The sequence below is a fragment of the Plectropomus leopardus genome, chromosome 5 (assembly GCF_026936395.1).
Source record: "Plectropomus leopardus strain MGB_pleo_1.0 chromosome 5, ASM2693639v1, whole genome shotgun sequence".
NCBI classification, from domain to species: Eukaryota; Metazoa; Chordata; class Actinopteri; order Perciformes; family Serranidae; genus Plectropomus; species Plectropomus leopardus.
Genome location: NC_142180.1, coordinates 14,550,811 through 14,564,858, shown reverse-complemented (window position 1 = coordinate 14,564,858; position 14,048 = coordinate 14,550,811). Strand labels below are relative to the sequence as shown.

Below are 14,048 nucleotides of genomic sequence, written 5' to 3'. Positions count from 1 at the left end.
AGCACTCTCTCCCTGTCTATTTTTATTTTTTGCTGTCTTGCTGTCCGTTGCATCTCTCCCAACTTTAAGCAATTTTCCATTTATCCTTTGCCATTTTGTTGGTTATTTTGTCCCATGGCACGATTTGTTTTTAGGTATTTTTTAAATGAAGGTCACACAATTTCACTTTTGATGACATTTACCTTGTCACAACTGTGTCACTGTCATTGCCAAATGCTTTTTGCTTGCAGATTTTTATCTTAATCTGTATCCTCTGAATGTTATTTGCCCTTTTCATTTTCTTGCATGGTTGCCTATGTTTTTACTCACCCATCTTCTTTGAATGCTAGAACAGGGCTGTCTTCAAGACTGCAATGATGACTTGTTGCAAAGTGTTGATACCAGTTGCAGCTAATGTGGCAATTAAGTGAATTTTTGTCTGTTTCATTTTTTCATAGTGAAAATGTACTAGAGAAATGGTTGCATTGCTCTAGTACATTTGTACAAAAAAAATCAATGTATGCTGTAAGAGTAACTTTGAAATCTGTTTTTGCTTATGTCAGGGGTTTAGCCTCACGCCTCGCTGCAGTGATCTAGATGTGTACCCCAGTGTTTGTCAGTGCATCATATCATCACAGTTAGGTGTGGCTACAGGTTCAACTGAGCACACTTCTGAGCTCATGTTGTCTCAGAGGTGAAACACACTTGAAACTCTGAATCAGAGAGAGTAGTGGAAAACTGCTTTTTGCCTGGTCTTAAGTTACTCTTCAGTATTCTGTGTAGTGTGTCTGTCATACATGTTTTCTACTGTGTGTGTAGGTTCAAACCTCTTCAGAAGGTGGACGGTATGTCTGACAGCCTGTGTGGGAGCTCTCAGCACTGTAACAGCACACCAGAGCAGTCTGTGGCCGCTCAGAGCCAACACCACCAGCAGTACATAGGTAAGGATAGGAGCTAGATGGTTGCCACGACAACTGGTTGTCCACAGATGATTGACGCTGAAAATTAGGGAAGCCTTTTCACTTGTTTTTTTTTCTGATTATTTTCTGATCCTATCTTCGTTTTTTTTGGCTTCAATTAAATCAGTGAAAGTGGAGTCATATGTGGCACCGCTACCGCCCACATGTTGACTTTTCTCAAACATTAATTATAAACACATGTAATAACTGTCACCCTGATAAAATTAACTGCTAGGCATCTTGTTTGTTGAGACAGTGATAGGATATGCATTTCTGTGTTGACACTTCATGATCTGCTCATACCGATTTAATAGGTCTTTCTTTGTGTGTCAATGTGAGTGAAATGAGTGACACCTGTCTACTTTTTTTTTTCTTTAATGCAGATACATCCCACACCTTGCCTCAATTTCCCAATCCCGACCTGGGCACCCAGCCTCTGCCAGAGCGCATCAACATGAATGATATCAAGAAGCTGCAGACACTCTACAGAGATCACTGCGAGGTACAGCTCTATGAATATGTTTGTAACTGAGGCTATATGATGTGAATATAAATGGAAACGCTTTAAAGGGGAACTTCACACATCTCAGTCTGTTTACAGGTCTTTCAGAGTTCCTCTGAACATGTGAAAAATACTGTTAAAGCCTTTTGTTGCTCTAGTGGGAGCTGAGTTAAGTCTGTCTCACATAGAACATGTTCCTTAATTAATCAGATCACCTGCACTGTTTGTAACTCTGAGTTGATCCCACAAAGACTGTCTTGCTGCTGTACTTAAAAGACCACCAAATGTGTATTAATCCATTTCTGAAAACAGTACCCCAAAAATACAGATTTTACTTTGAGTTTCATTTGCTCAAACAAAACAGTGCCCAGCTGTAATAAAAAGAGCTGTACCTTTCAAACAAACCTAACTATATTTGTGATCCATTTTTAAAGATTTATGGATTTTTTTTTTCACAATCAAACTTCGATATATACCTGCAAAAATTTGATTTTGGATACCCTGGGGAAAAACAGCATTGAGGGCATTAAAAGATAAATATAACTAGGCTATTAGATGAAAACAACACCTTTTATTTTCTTGGTTAAGAATGGACTTAGTACAGGACTGTAGTATCCATTAGCAATAATCAGAACAGTTTACAAAAAAAACAGTATTCTTCTTGAGGAAATAACAAAACTGTGCTGCAAAATCCCATTCGCAACCAAAACTAATGAGACAAATGAGTCGTTACTGAAGAAAATGAGTATTGAAACGTTTTGGATATTTAGAATCAACACATAAAGATAAATTGATATTTTTGACAACAATAGTAGAGACATTTGGGTTTGGCGCTGAGTGCCACAGACACTTAATTATCGTTATTGGCAGAGCTCTGATGGTGGCTGGTGGAGGTGTTTACCTGACTTTACCTGAGTAAGGTTAGTACTTCTCATCAACAACAGATTAAAACATAATGGTTTTTGACTTTTAAGTGGGATTTCTAGACTATAAGAAGCATCTAGAATAATTCTTGCTTCATCGTGGTGACCTGGTTTTAACAAGGGCAGATCCATATCCTCAAACAGGAGGCAAAAACAAAAAGCAAACTACAGCAGTCAACAGGTGTCCTGCTGCCACTAAAATGTTTATGAAAAAATGTAATGGGAAAATGTATGAAGAAAGAGCTGTGAAGAAATAGCGTATTGCATAATGACATTTCACAGGCTGCAGGGCATAATTCATAGTCTCTTGGTGGGACAATGAATTTGAGTAGGCAGAAGAAAAACCCTCCAGGATGAAACGGATTGGCATTGAGAAGAGTGGAAATAATATTGAACATTAAAATTTGGGGGCTTTACAGGCTGGAGAGAGGGTGTGATTAAAGCAGCGAAGCTCTGGCTTTATCATATTATCCCTGCCCTCCCCATGTCCAGCCTCACCACGCTCCTTTTGTTCCAGCCGTCTTTTCATCTCTGTGCAGCTTTCAAGACATGCCAATTAACCTTTCAGCGCGCTGGGTGGACATCTTGGTGTCTTTGTGGTGGCCTCCCCTTGGGCCTTTGTGTTGCCTTGTCTGTGGACAGGCACATGGGCTCCTGTCTTTGTCTGCCAGCGCATTTCTGTCACTCTCACAGCTCACATTGCCTGTGTGTTTAATTTTTATGCATTTCACTTTTTTTCTCTTTTTTTCTGAGCCAACAGTGACCTGTTAACACATTAGCTAAGACTTTTATTAATAGAATTTAAAGTTACTGCACAAATAAAAACAACTTGGCTTCAGAATTAAAAAAAAACAACAACAACAAAAAACATCTTATTTTACTTTCATGTAGTTAAAGGAGTTTTGAACAGGCCTGTAAATGGACTTTATCCACTGTCAGACATGTATTTATTATGTCATGGTAGCAGCCAGATATTTAGGTTATCAATCGTGCCATTAAATTAATTTTTAAACAGAAATAATTGGGTGTTTAATAAAACTTTTAGGGTAATAAATCACACCGTAAACCACAGTAGTTGTCGTGTGAGTGCAAATGTGAGTGGTTAAGATTTGTGAATCTCTGCCGCGGGCTGCTCGTCTGTCTGTGTGTGTGAGCCCGTGCACGTGAACATGTGTTATTTCTCCTCCACACTTTTTTCAAGGCAAGTTGTTTTTCCGCTGTGGCGCAAAACTGTGGCGGCAAAACACTCTTGTTTAGAGGGGATGGGGAATTCTCCTTTTTGTTTTGGAGTTCTGTGTTTGACCTGTTGCTTGGGGCAACCGTAAACAAGGTTGCCATGGCAACGGCTGGAGAGGAAGCAAAAACATATCATGTGATTGAAGCCTACGCTGCTGTGTAACAAGATCCAGCGGCAAGTGCATGTCCTGCCAGATAGAGAAAGAAGAGAATCTCTGGGCACGGTGCGAATCATATGCTCGTACTCAACAGACGCTCGACGTAGAGATATACTCAACTGTTTGAGACAAAAGACTTTGACCTCTGTTTCATGTTGCGTCAGGTTGATGTTTGCTCCTTTGAATGTCCTGAACAACTTTTTGTGCTTTACTTTTATACATGTGCCTTGAGGTTTAGAGTTTATCTTTTAACTCTTTTTAGAAACAGATTACTGCTTTTTCTCACACCAAGCGCTCAAACTGCAGTTTATCATTTTAGATCACAAGCTAGCCACTGCTTCCTTTGTGCTAATGCAGTGTTCACTTGTGTGCAGTACTCTGCTTTCTAAGAGCCTCATACATATGAACAGGAAAGAGGAAATCACATGGGTTAGTTCGGGTCAGCGCGTCGCCACTAAAAGGAGGCAAATGCATGCATAAATCTATAAGACTAATCTGCTTTTTAAAGGAAACCAAGATAAAAAATTAGTGAGTGAAATACAGTTTAACAAAAAAAAACTCCAGATGAAGCCTAAATGTGGCCTGTAGGATCCTCCTGATGATTAATGTGCAGGGAGCTGTGTTTGAGCTGGCTCATTGTCTAACCAGGAGGGCCTGGAGTGAGCGAGAGGCTGCTTGCCTGCCTGTAGAAACTTTGTTGTGTGTCTGGTTGCCATGGTTCAGCTCTGTATGTTTTGTCCCCCTTCCTCCCTCTCTTCTCCCTCCCCCTCATTCTCTTCCCTCCCTCGCTGCTCTCCTGCAGGCTACTTTGGATGTGGTGATGAACCTTCAGTTCCACTACATTGAGAAACTCTGGCAGACCTTTTGGTATTCAACACCGCCATCTAGTGACGGAAATACAACCATCCCCAACAGGTCAGGTCACATATACAGAGTGACATCTGATGCTGGAAAGAAAACTTCTACTTAGTTTTACATCAAGTGTTATGTCTGAGCTAAATCAAGTCTTCTATTTTAAAGGCATGTCAAGTCTGCACACTTTAACCTTTTCGTGTGAGTTTTATTTGATAAAAGGCAGTGTTTGTAATTTGCGTGCATGTATTTTTTTTCCTGCCATGTGTGTATAGTGATGATGACCTGGAGGGTGTGATCCCCCGAGAGAAGCTGGTGGCTCTGTGTAAATACGAACCAGTCAGACTATGGATGAGGAGCTGTGACCACATCCTCTATCAGGCTCTGGTAGAGATCCTCATCCCCGATGTGCTGCGTCCTGTCCCCAGTCAGTACTATTGATATTTGTATTCATTATGATTTCATAAGATACTCTGTATTGACACAATAGTGCATATTGTCACCACTGAATCACCTCACTTTAATAAATACATATTGATGAGGTAATACAATTACAGCACAATCTAAGTCACTTTGTTTCAGTATTTCCTCTTTGCACCCTCAGTAACACACATCCAACATTATATTTAAAGGATTTTGCTATTTGTTCTGTTCCAGATCTACTTGAATCTTCTGTTTCGCAGTTGCATTTTCAAAATCTACTTACATTGCTTTATGCATAGTTCAATGTGGTCTGTTACAGTTAAATGCAAGTCTGGTTTCCCCTTTTCTGTGTGAGCCAACAGTGTCCTGTCGGCACACGAGCCCAGACTTTGACATAATTTGAAGTCACTGCACAAAATAACAAGGTGGCCTACGCATATAACAATATCTTATTTCGCTTTAGTGCAGTTAAAAGGGTTTTTGAGCAGCACAGTAACAGATATGTATCCACTGTATTAAAGTCATGGTAACAACAGTGACATTTTCATGTCTCAGCTGGGCCATTAAATTTCCCGTTTGAACACAAATGATTAGGTGTTTAATAAAACTTTAAATGGTTTTGTCAGTTTGTAATCCAGGCTGTTCTGTTGCTTCAGGCACGCTCACTCAGGCCATCCGTAACTTTGCCAAGAGTCTGGAGGGCTGGCTGACGAACGCCATGACCAGTTTTCCTCAAGAGATTATTCGCACCAAGGTAACAAGAAAATCTTAAAATCAGATCATTAAATCTATCACATCCTCACACTTTCAGCCTTTAAGGTACCTGAAGTCACCTCATCTCGAGCCATGACTGTTATGTGGTACTCTGCACTGTTCCTTCCACCTCTAATGATTTGATCTGTGCATTCAAGATTTTTCATGTTTATGTAAGTGAACAGTAAGATACAGCATCATATTAACGCCATGTTCATTTCTGACTGCAGTACAGGTTGTGAATTTCTCTGCATACATATTAAATGAGCATTGTTGGACTGAGTCTGAGATCTAAGCTTTTTATTGCCAAGGACTGCTTCTCTATAATTGATGTGCATATGACAATAAATATATAAATTAAGCACAGAAAGCTGTAGAACTGGAAGAAGCTGGATTTGAGTCTAACATAGTTTGGCTAAGATAATAAAGCCTTGAGTGACATTAGATTTCAGACTGTATAATTGATTGTGTGTCTCTGGGGTGTAGGTGGCGGTGGTCAGTGCGTTTGCCCAGACACTGAGACGTTACACCAGTCTGAACCACCTGGCCCAGGCGGCCCGCGCCGTCCTCCAGAACACCTCCCAGATCAACCAGATGCTCTCTGACCTTAACCGGGTGGACTTCGCCAACGTCCAGGTAAACATGTCTGACAGCTGCCCTGTTTATTTAAGACTTCACGACTCGTGTTGACTCTCTCTCTGTTTTCCGTCTCTCGCTAAATGTGGTTTGGTGTGTTTGTTGTGTCTTAACAGGAGCAGGCGTCATGGGTGTGTCAGTGTGACGAGAGCGTGGTTCAGCGTCTGGAGCAGGACTTTAAGGTCACCCTACAGCAGCAGAGCTCTCTGGACCAGTGGGCCACCTGGCTCGACAACGTGGTCTCTCAGGTCCTGAAGCCTCACCAGGGCAGCCCCAGCTTCCCCAAAGCTGCACGCCAGTTCCTGCTCAAATGGTCCTTCTACAGGTACGATGGGGGGGACAATAAGACTGTTTCCTTACGGTCACTGCACGCAGCATTTTAACGATTTTCTGTTTTTTCCCTCTCTCCTTCCTGTAGCTCCATGGTGATCAGAGACCTGACCCTGCGTAGTGCCGCCAGTTTTGGCTCCTTTCACCTGATACGTCTGTTGTACGACGAGTACATGTTTTACCTGGTGGAACACCGCGTGGCTCAGGCCACTGGAGAAACTCCTATTGCTGTCATGGGAGAGGTATGAAGGAGCTCAAATTGGTCTAAACACTTCAATGACAATGATGAAAGTGATGTTGGAAATTGTTGTTTTGTTGATTAATGCTCGCTCATCTGAATCACAGTTCAGTGACCTGACCTCGATGATGCCTTCACTCATGGAAAAAGGTAAGCCTTTATTACTTACAGTGCTAGTTTTGATATTAGCCGTCTCATGTTTGAGCTAACTGGCTCGAGCTTTAGAGAAAAAGATTCTAAAGCATCAGTATGGTCATTGTCTCTAGAAGGAACAAAAACGGACGAGAAAAAAACAAAGCCCAAAATCAACCTTGTTTTAATCTCTCAATTAACTCCCCTACCCAGTCAGTGGCACACATTAATTCCTAATGAATCTTTCCAACAAGCATTGTCTGTCCAGCCAAGGGCTAAATACTGATATATGTGCTACAGAATGCATTATTGCCCGAGAGTTATAAGAAAAAAGCACAAATTTAATCTGTAACTGAAAATTAGTTTCCAGCAAATTAACTGCTTTGTACTGTGTGACAAAAAATGTCCTGCTCAGTTGTTGTATGAAATTACATAGCCCATATTCAAAATTAAACTATATATTTAGGACCTATTTTCAATCCTTTAATTGTCTTTAATGATTTTATGAGCAACTGTATGTTTTTTTATTTAGATTAAGTTGACTTACTGACCAGAATGTTGTAAATGAATAGCCCCAAAAAGTCTGATGACTTAATACTGTTTTTCAAAAACACGTTCTACCTGATGGAGGAGTTAAAAACGAGGGTAATACTGATAACACTAGTAATAATAGTTCAATAAAACAAACTATAATGCACGGTATTTTACACTGACAAACCTCACTGTGATCTATCCCGCCTAAAGGGTGTGTCTAGTCCGAAGTATGTAAGAAATACACACAAAACAAGTAAGCAAATGAAGAACGAAGTAATGAAGGACCATTAAAGGGTTAAAGACAGCATCCCACAGACAGGGTGGGGAAGTCAGACAGTATTGAGAGACAGATTAGTTACAGATACACATCGATCTGTTAGGTATGGCAGTGATTTTAAGATGCTTTACGTGTAACTCTTTATTTTGTCCTTTTATATTGTGTGGATAGATTTGTGTTTCGCTTTGAACCCAGCTGTATTTGTCCTTTTCATCCTCTTGTCCCTCACTCTCTGTTCTGGTTATAGGGTAACTAGTTTAATGTCAACTGTCACCGTGATGCTAAACTATTTAGACTCCAACATCCCTCTCTCCTTGTGCCACTAGACGCGTCCTTCTCTGATGAGATGAGTGACCTGGGCAGTGATGCAGATGCGTCCAGAGGGCCGACTGAACCAGCTGTGAAGAGGGAGAGGATTGAAATGAGCCACCCTCTGCAGGAGATGTGAGTCCGGACTGAACAGGGCCGGACTGGAAGCCACAAGGACCAGCATCTCTGCCTTAACAGGTGACACTAAAGTGACTTGTGGGGCTTTTTCGGGACGCACACCTTTTTTTCTTGTCCCTCTGCAGTCAGTGTGTGCAATGTACATAGAGAAGAAAGTAGCAATGTCAGTCCTCCCCTCACTAGTGTTTATAAGGACAGTGATCTTTCCTTCAGGAAGCTCACGTCAGGGTTTTTTTTTTTGTTATTGTCTTTTTGGGGTTTTTTGTTTGTTTTTTACTCACAGGGGTGTAACACAGGTCTGATTTTTTTTCCCCGTTTTTGTTGCAACTGTGAATGACTTTGTGCAGTATCTTTTTATTGGATGTGTAACTTTGAGTGGTGGTATGTGGTGTTTGTGATTCTTCTTTTTTAAATCTTAACTAGCTGTGCCATAGTGTCATTTGAGTGCCTTAGATCGCTAACTTTAAAACCACCACTACAGATGTCAATCTGTCCCTCAGCTGTGCCTCTACCGCAGTATGAATGTATTGTCTCAAAACCTCAGACATTCAAAGCACCTTCAAGATTGAATAGGTGTAGATGTGTACACTCCTTGTTGCCTCTGCTGCAGCTCGCAGCAAACACACACAACAAAAAAAAACTAAAAAATCTACATGCAACCTACTGACCCAAAGGACCTTTCCCTCAGTCGTTCCCACCAGCTTAGCCACAGTCATGGCTCTGTAGGGCCTCGTAGTCTCGCAGTAGTCAGGAAACTTAGTATGTTACCATGACTGTGTAAGATGTTGGTTTGTTTACCTCAATAGATTTCTTTGCTGTTCGGCTCAGATGACATGAGGCAAGTATTTAAAAAAAAATGTAGCAGTTTGTGTCTCCCACTCCTTCCTGTAAATAGTTCTCCACAAATGGCTTCAATCCTGCGACGGCTCTTCTGTGTACTGTACGGATGCATAGTCCTAATTCAGTGACTCCTGTGCAAATCTGTAGCTGTTGGTAATGAACTCAAATAATTGATTTAATGAGTATTGGATACTAAAACCTAAACTGGAATCTGGGCTCATTAAAAAAGTTGTTAGAAATTTCATCTAAGGAAGATATGGTAAATCAAAATACGTTAGAGCGTTGGACCTATAAAACCAAAACTCTCACACAGAAAGAGGCTCTCATTGGCATCTGAGCCGGCACGTGCTCCCCGACTTCAGATACTTTGACCTCATGCTGTTTCTCAGATTTAAGTCTTATGTTCTGTTTGAATTAGATAGAAATATACAGTGCGTTATTTGGGGAGTTTGTCCATAATAAATTATATATATAAATATAAATATATATCTTTGTATGATGTAGAAAGTGCGTGCTCTGTGGCCTTCAGTCTTTGCCTGATCTCTTTCCTCACACTGTACCTGGCCGGTCACATTGTATCAGTAAAAACTGCTTTAATGTGTAATTGATTAGACTGGCGTGTGTGATAAATTTGTTTCCAATCTCAATTGTTCAGTGTGTAAAATTAAATTCATACCGTGGTGTTACTGCGCCCAAGTACACTATTAAACTGTCACAAGAGAAATGTCTATTTATATGATCTATTCTGATTTGATTGACATCAGCTTTGTGTTGAAATTAATTTGGTTGATTTATTTTTCCCCCTCGGATGATTTTGTTGTAGCGATGAGAATCCTTGAGCTTTGAGTTATTTAAGGCTTTTTGTAACTTGTGCCTGTCACGGTAATTTGCCTTTAAGTGCTTTGGAGAAAAAAAAAGTAATTTCTGTGTGTACTTTGTAATGTTTTGTAAGGCTGTTTTAGATTTTTGGAGGAGGTTTATTTTTTATTGAACTAGATTTGGTTCTTCTTACAAGTATACTGAACCCCATATTTTTGTGCGTTTTTAAACCCGTTCTTGACTACACTTTAACTATCCTAAAGACAGATGATGGTCTGTAATAAACTGCATAGTTCAGCTGTATTTTGTACTTGGTCACAATGTGTAATAAATTGGTGTACACCAAAATGTTTGAGCACATTTATTTTTATCAAACATCGACATCACAAAACCTCTATTTGAAACAAACAGCTGATTTACAAACATTTTTATTTTCTAAGGTTTAGTGAAGATCTTTGCTCACAATTGACTCATTTGATCTTTTGAGATGCTCCAGAGATTTATTCCATACAGTATTTACATAATTTAAAAAGTCCTAGTTTCCATGGCAACTCACTTTAAGACTAACTTTATTTTCCTTTCCTCTATAATTAAAGAAAAGTTCTGAGCTCTACCTCAGTTTGTAGTCTCAGAAGACAATGGACAGAGGAGATAAAATAGAAAAAGAACTTTCCTCCCGGTAAAGTCAGGATTGGGTGTACAACACACACGCAACTTAAATTAGAAGAAAAGAAGAAGAAACGGTTTGGTCCTAGAACAGCAGGACTCTGTCAGAAGTAAGTGCACATTATCCTTTGAGGCTGAACTGTCACCCTTCAGTTTTAATGTCTGACCATAAATTGTCTCTCAATTCTCATCCGTTAGGCTGTGGACCTGGAGAAATTGCAAAGTCCTCTGAACCTGCACCGATGGTCCTCTACGCAATTCACAAGGAGCAGCTGGCCATGTACTTCCCTGTGAAACAGAAAGAAAATGTAATGGCTAAATCAATCAATCAATCAATCCTTTATTCCAGACTCATGGTCCATAAAAAAAGTTCAAAGACAAAACATCAGATACAATAAATAACATAAAATCGTGTCATAAAAATAATTAAATCAATGCCAACAAGTAGCGAAATGAGTATGACAGAACTCTTTGAAAAAGTTACAGTTTGACTTTTTAAATAATCTTTATGACATACCAAAGTGAAGAAGGGCACATTAGAAAAGACATTAAAAAATATGATGCTATAATTTGTTGTAAAAAAGTAATTTAAAAGGCAAAGTATATATGTCATTAGAAAATTACTAAAAAGCCATTGTATAGTATAGAATTAATATGTCATGGAAGTAATATTACAGTATGTCATGAAGAACTGATATTAAAAGTGATAAAAAGACAAAGGGCACTATGTCATGGAAGATGTCATGAAAGTAATCAAAAAGGCGTCAAATAGGAGGCCATGAATGTCATTAGAAAAGTCATATTACAGAATGTGATAGGTGTTAAAGAACAGTAAAGTATACTTTGTAATACAGAATATATTTTTTTAAACGCAAAATATAGTATGTCATAAAAAATGACCAAAAAGGCAAGGCTAGAGTAAGGCAAAAATGTCAAAATATGACATGTCCCAAAAACAACTGAAAACACCTCAAAACAGTATAAAATAGTGTGCTTCGAAAAGCCAGAGCATAGTTTGTTGCAAAAATGGCCAAAAACAGCAAGGCAAAGGCAGCAAGGTAAGGCAAAAATGTCAAAATATGACATGTCCCAGAAAAAGTTTAAAACATCTCAAAACAGCATAAAATAGCGTACCGAGACACACCATAGCATAGTTTGTTTCAAAAATGGCCCAAAACAGCAAAATAATGCATGTCAAAAAATGAACAAAAAGGCAAGGCTATAGTAAGGCAAAATTGTTAAAATAAGACATGTCCCAAAAACAGCTGAAAACACCTCAAAACAACATAAAATAGCGTGCTTAGAAACGCCAGGGCATAGTTTGTAGCAAAAATGGCCAAAAACACCATGATATGGCACGTTGAAAAAATGACCGAAAAGGCAAGGCTATAGTAAGGCAAAAATGTCAAAATATGACATGTCCCAAAAAAAGCTAAAAACACCTCAAAACAACATAAAATAGCGTGCTTAGAAACGCCATGGCATAGTTTTTTGTAAAAATGGCCAAAAACACCATGATATGATATGTCGAAAAAATGACTGAAAAGTCAAGGCTATAGTAAGGCAAAATTGTCAAAATATGACATGTCCCAAAAACAACTGAAAACACCTCAAAACAACATAAAATAGCGTGTTTAGAAACGCCAGGGCATAGTCTGTTGCAAAAAATGGCCAAAAACAGCAAAATAATGCAAGGGGGAAAAAAATGAACAAAAAGGTAAGGCTATAGTAAGGCAAAATTGTCAAAATATGACATGTCCCAGAAAAAGTTTAAAACACCTCAAAACAGCATAAAATAGCGTGCCGAGACACACCATAGCATAGTTTGTTGCAAAAATGGCCAAAAACAGCAAAATAATGCATGTCAAAAAAATGAACAAAAGGGCAAGGCTATAGTAAGGCGAAAATGTCAAAATATGACATGTCCCAAAAACAGCTGAAAACACCTCAAAACAGTATAAAATAGCGTGCACAGACACGCCATAGCATAGTTTGTTGCAAAAACGCCATAAGACACCATGATATGGCACGTTGAAAAAATGACCGAAAAGTCAAGGCTATAGTAAGGCAAAAATGTCAAATATGACATGTCCCAAAAACAGCTGAAAACACCTCAAAACAACATAAAATAGCGTGTAGAGACACACCATAGCATAGTTTGTTGCAAAAATGGCCAAAAACACCATATCTCATGTTAAAAAAATGACCGAAAAGGCAAGGCTATAGTCAGGCAAAAATGTCAAAATATGACATGTCCCAGAAAAAGTTTAAAACACCTCAAAACAGCATAAAATAGCGTGCCAAGACACACCATAGCATAGTTTGTTGCAAAAATGGCCAAAAACAGCAAAATAATGCATGTCAAAAAAAAAAATGAACATAAAGGCAAGGCTATAGTAAGGCAAAAATGTCAAAATATGACATGTCCCAAAAACAGCTGAAAAAACCTCAAAACAATATAAAATAGCGTGCCGAGACACACCATAGCATAGTTTGTTGCAAAAATGGCCCAAAACAGCTAAATAATGCATGTCAAAAAAATGAACAAAAAGTCAAGGCTATAGTAAGGCAAAATTGTTAAAATAAGACATGTCCCAAAAACAGCTAAAAAAACCTCAAAACAACATAAAATAGCGTGTTTAGAAACGCCATGGCATAGTTTGTTGCAAAAATGGCCAAAAACAGCAAAATAATGCATGTCAAAAAAATGAACAAAAAGGCAAGGCTATAGTAAGGCAAAATTTTCAAAATATGACATGTCCCAAAAACAGCTAAAAACACCTCAAAACAACATAAAATAGCGTGTTTAGAAACGCCATGGCATAGTTTGTTGCAAAAATGGCCAAAAACAGCAAAATAATGCATGTCAAAAAAATGAACAAAAAGGCAAGGCTATAGTAAGGCAAAATTTTCAAAATATGACATGTCCCAAAAACAGCTGAAAACACCTCAAAACAGCATAAAATAGCGTGCACAGACACGCCATAGCATAATTTGTTGCAAAAACGCCATAAGACACCATGATATGGCACGTTGAAAAAATGACCGAAAAGTCAAGGCTATAGTAAGGCAAAAATGTCAAATATGACATGTCCCAAAAACAGCTGAAAACACCTCAAAACAACATAAAATAGCATGTAGAGACACACCATAGCATAGTTTGTTGCAAAAATGGCCAAAAACACCATATCTCATGTTAAAAAAATGACCGAAAAGGCAAGGCTATAGTCAGGCAAAAATGTCAAAATATGACATGTCCCAGAAAAAGTTTAAAACACCTCAAAACAGCATAAAATAGCGTGCCGAGACACACCATAGCATAGTTTGTTGCAAAAATGGCCAAA

General features: G+C 38.9%; 2 protein-coding genes across 7 annotated transcripts in view; one reads left to right on the top strand and one right to left on the bottom strand.

Annotated features, from left to right (window-relative positions):
• Positions 1–10,386, top strand: part of rfx2 (regulatory factor X, 2 (influences HLA class II expression)) — a 30,990-nt gene extending 20,604 nt beyond the window's left edge. For all 6 annotated transcript variants that reach the window (XM_088077557.1, XM_042514897.2, XM_042514904.2 and 3 more), the window contains 10 exons: positions 799–920; positions 1,322–1,440; positions 4,560–4,672; positions 4,885–5,036; positions 5,689–5,786; positions 6,272–6,421; positions 6,538–6,746; positions 6,840–6,993; positions 7,097–7,139; positions 8,259–10,386. In XM_088077557.1, coding sequence (XP_087933683.1) covers positions 799–920; positions 1,322–1,440; positions 4,560–4,672; positions 4,885–5,036; positions 5,689–5,786; positions 6,272–6,421; positions 6,538–6,746; positions 6,840–6,993; positions 7,097–7,139; positions 8,259–8,380 — 1,282 coding nt within the window. In that variant the 3' untranslated portion in view covers positions 8,381–10,386. The remainder of the gene's footprint in view (positions 1–798; positions 921–1,321; positions 1,441–4,559; positions 4,673–4,884; positions 5,037–5,688; positions 5,787–6,271; positions 6,422–6,537; positions 6,747–6,839; positions 6,994–7,096; positions 7,140–8,258) is intronic.
• Positions 10,128–14,048, bottom strand: part of fcho1 (FCH and mu domain containing endocytic adaptor 1) — a 107,315-nt gene continuing 103,394 nt past the window's right edge. Inside the window, exon 27 of the mRNA XM_042514874.2 lies at positions 10,128–10,992. Coding sequence (XP_042370808.2) covers positions 10,964–10,992 — 29 coding nt within the window. The 3' untranslated portion in view covers positions 10,128–10,963. The remainder of the gene's footprint in view (positions 10,993–14,048) is intronic.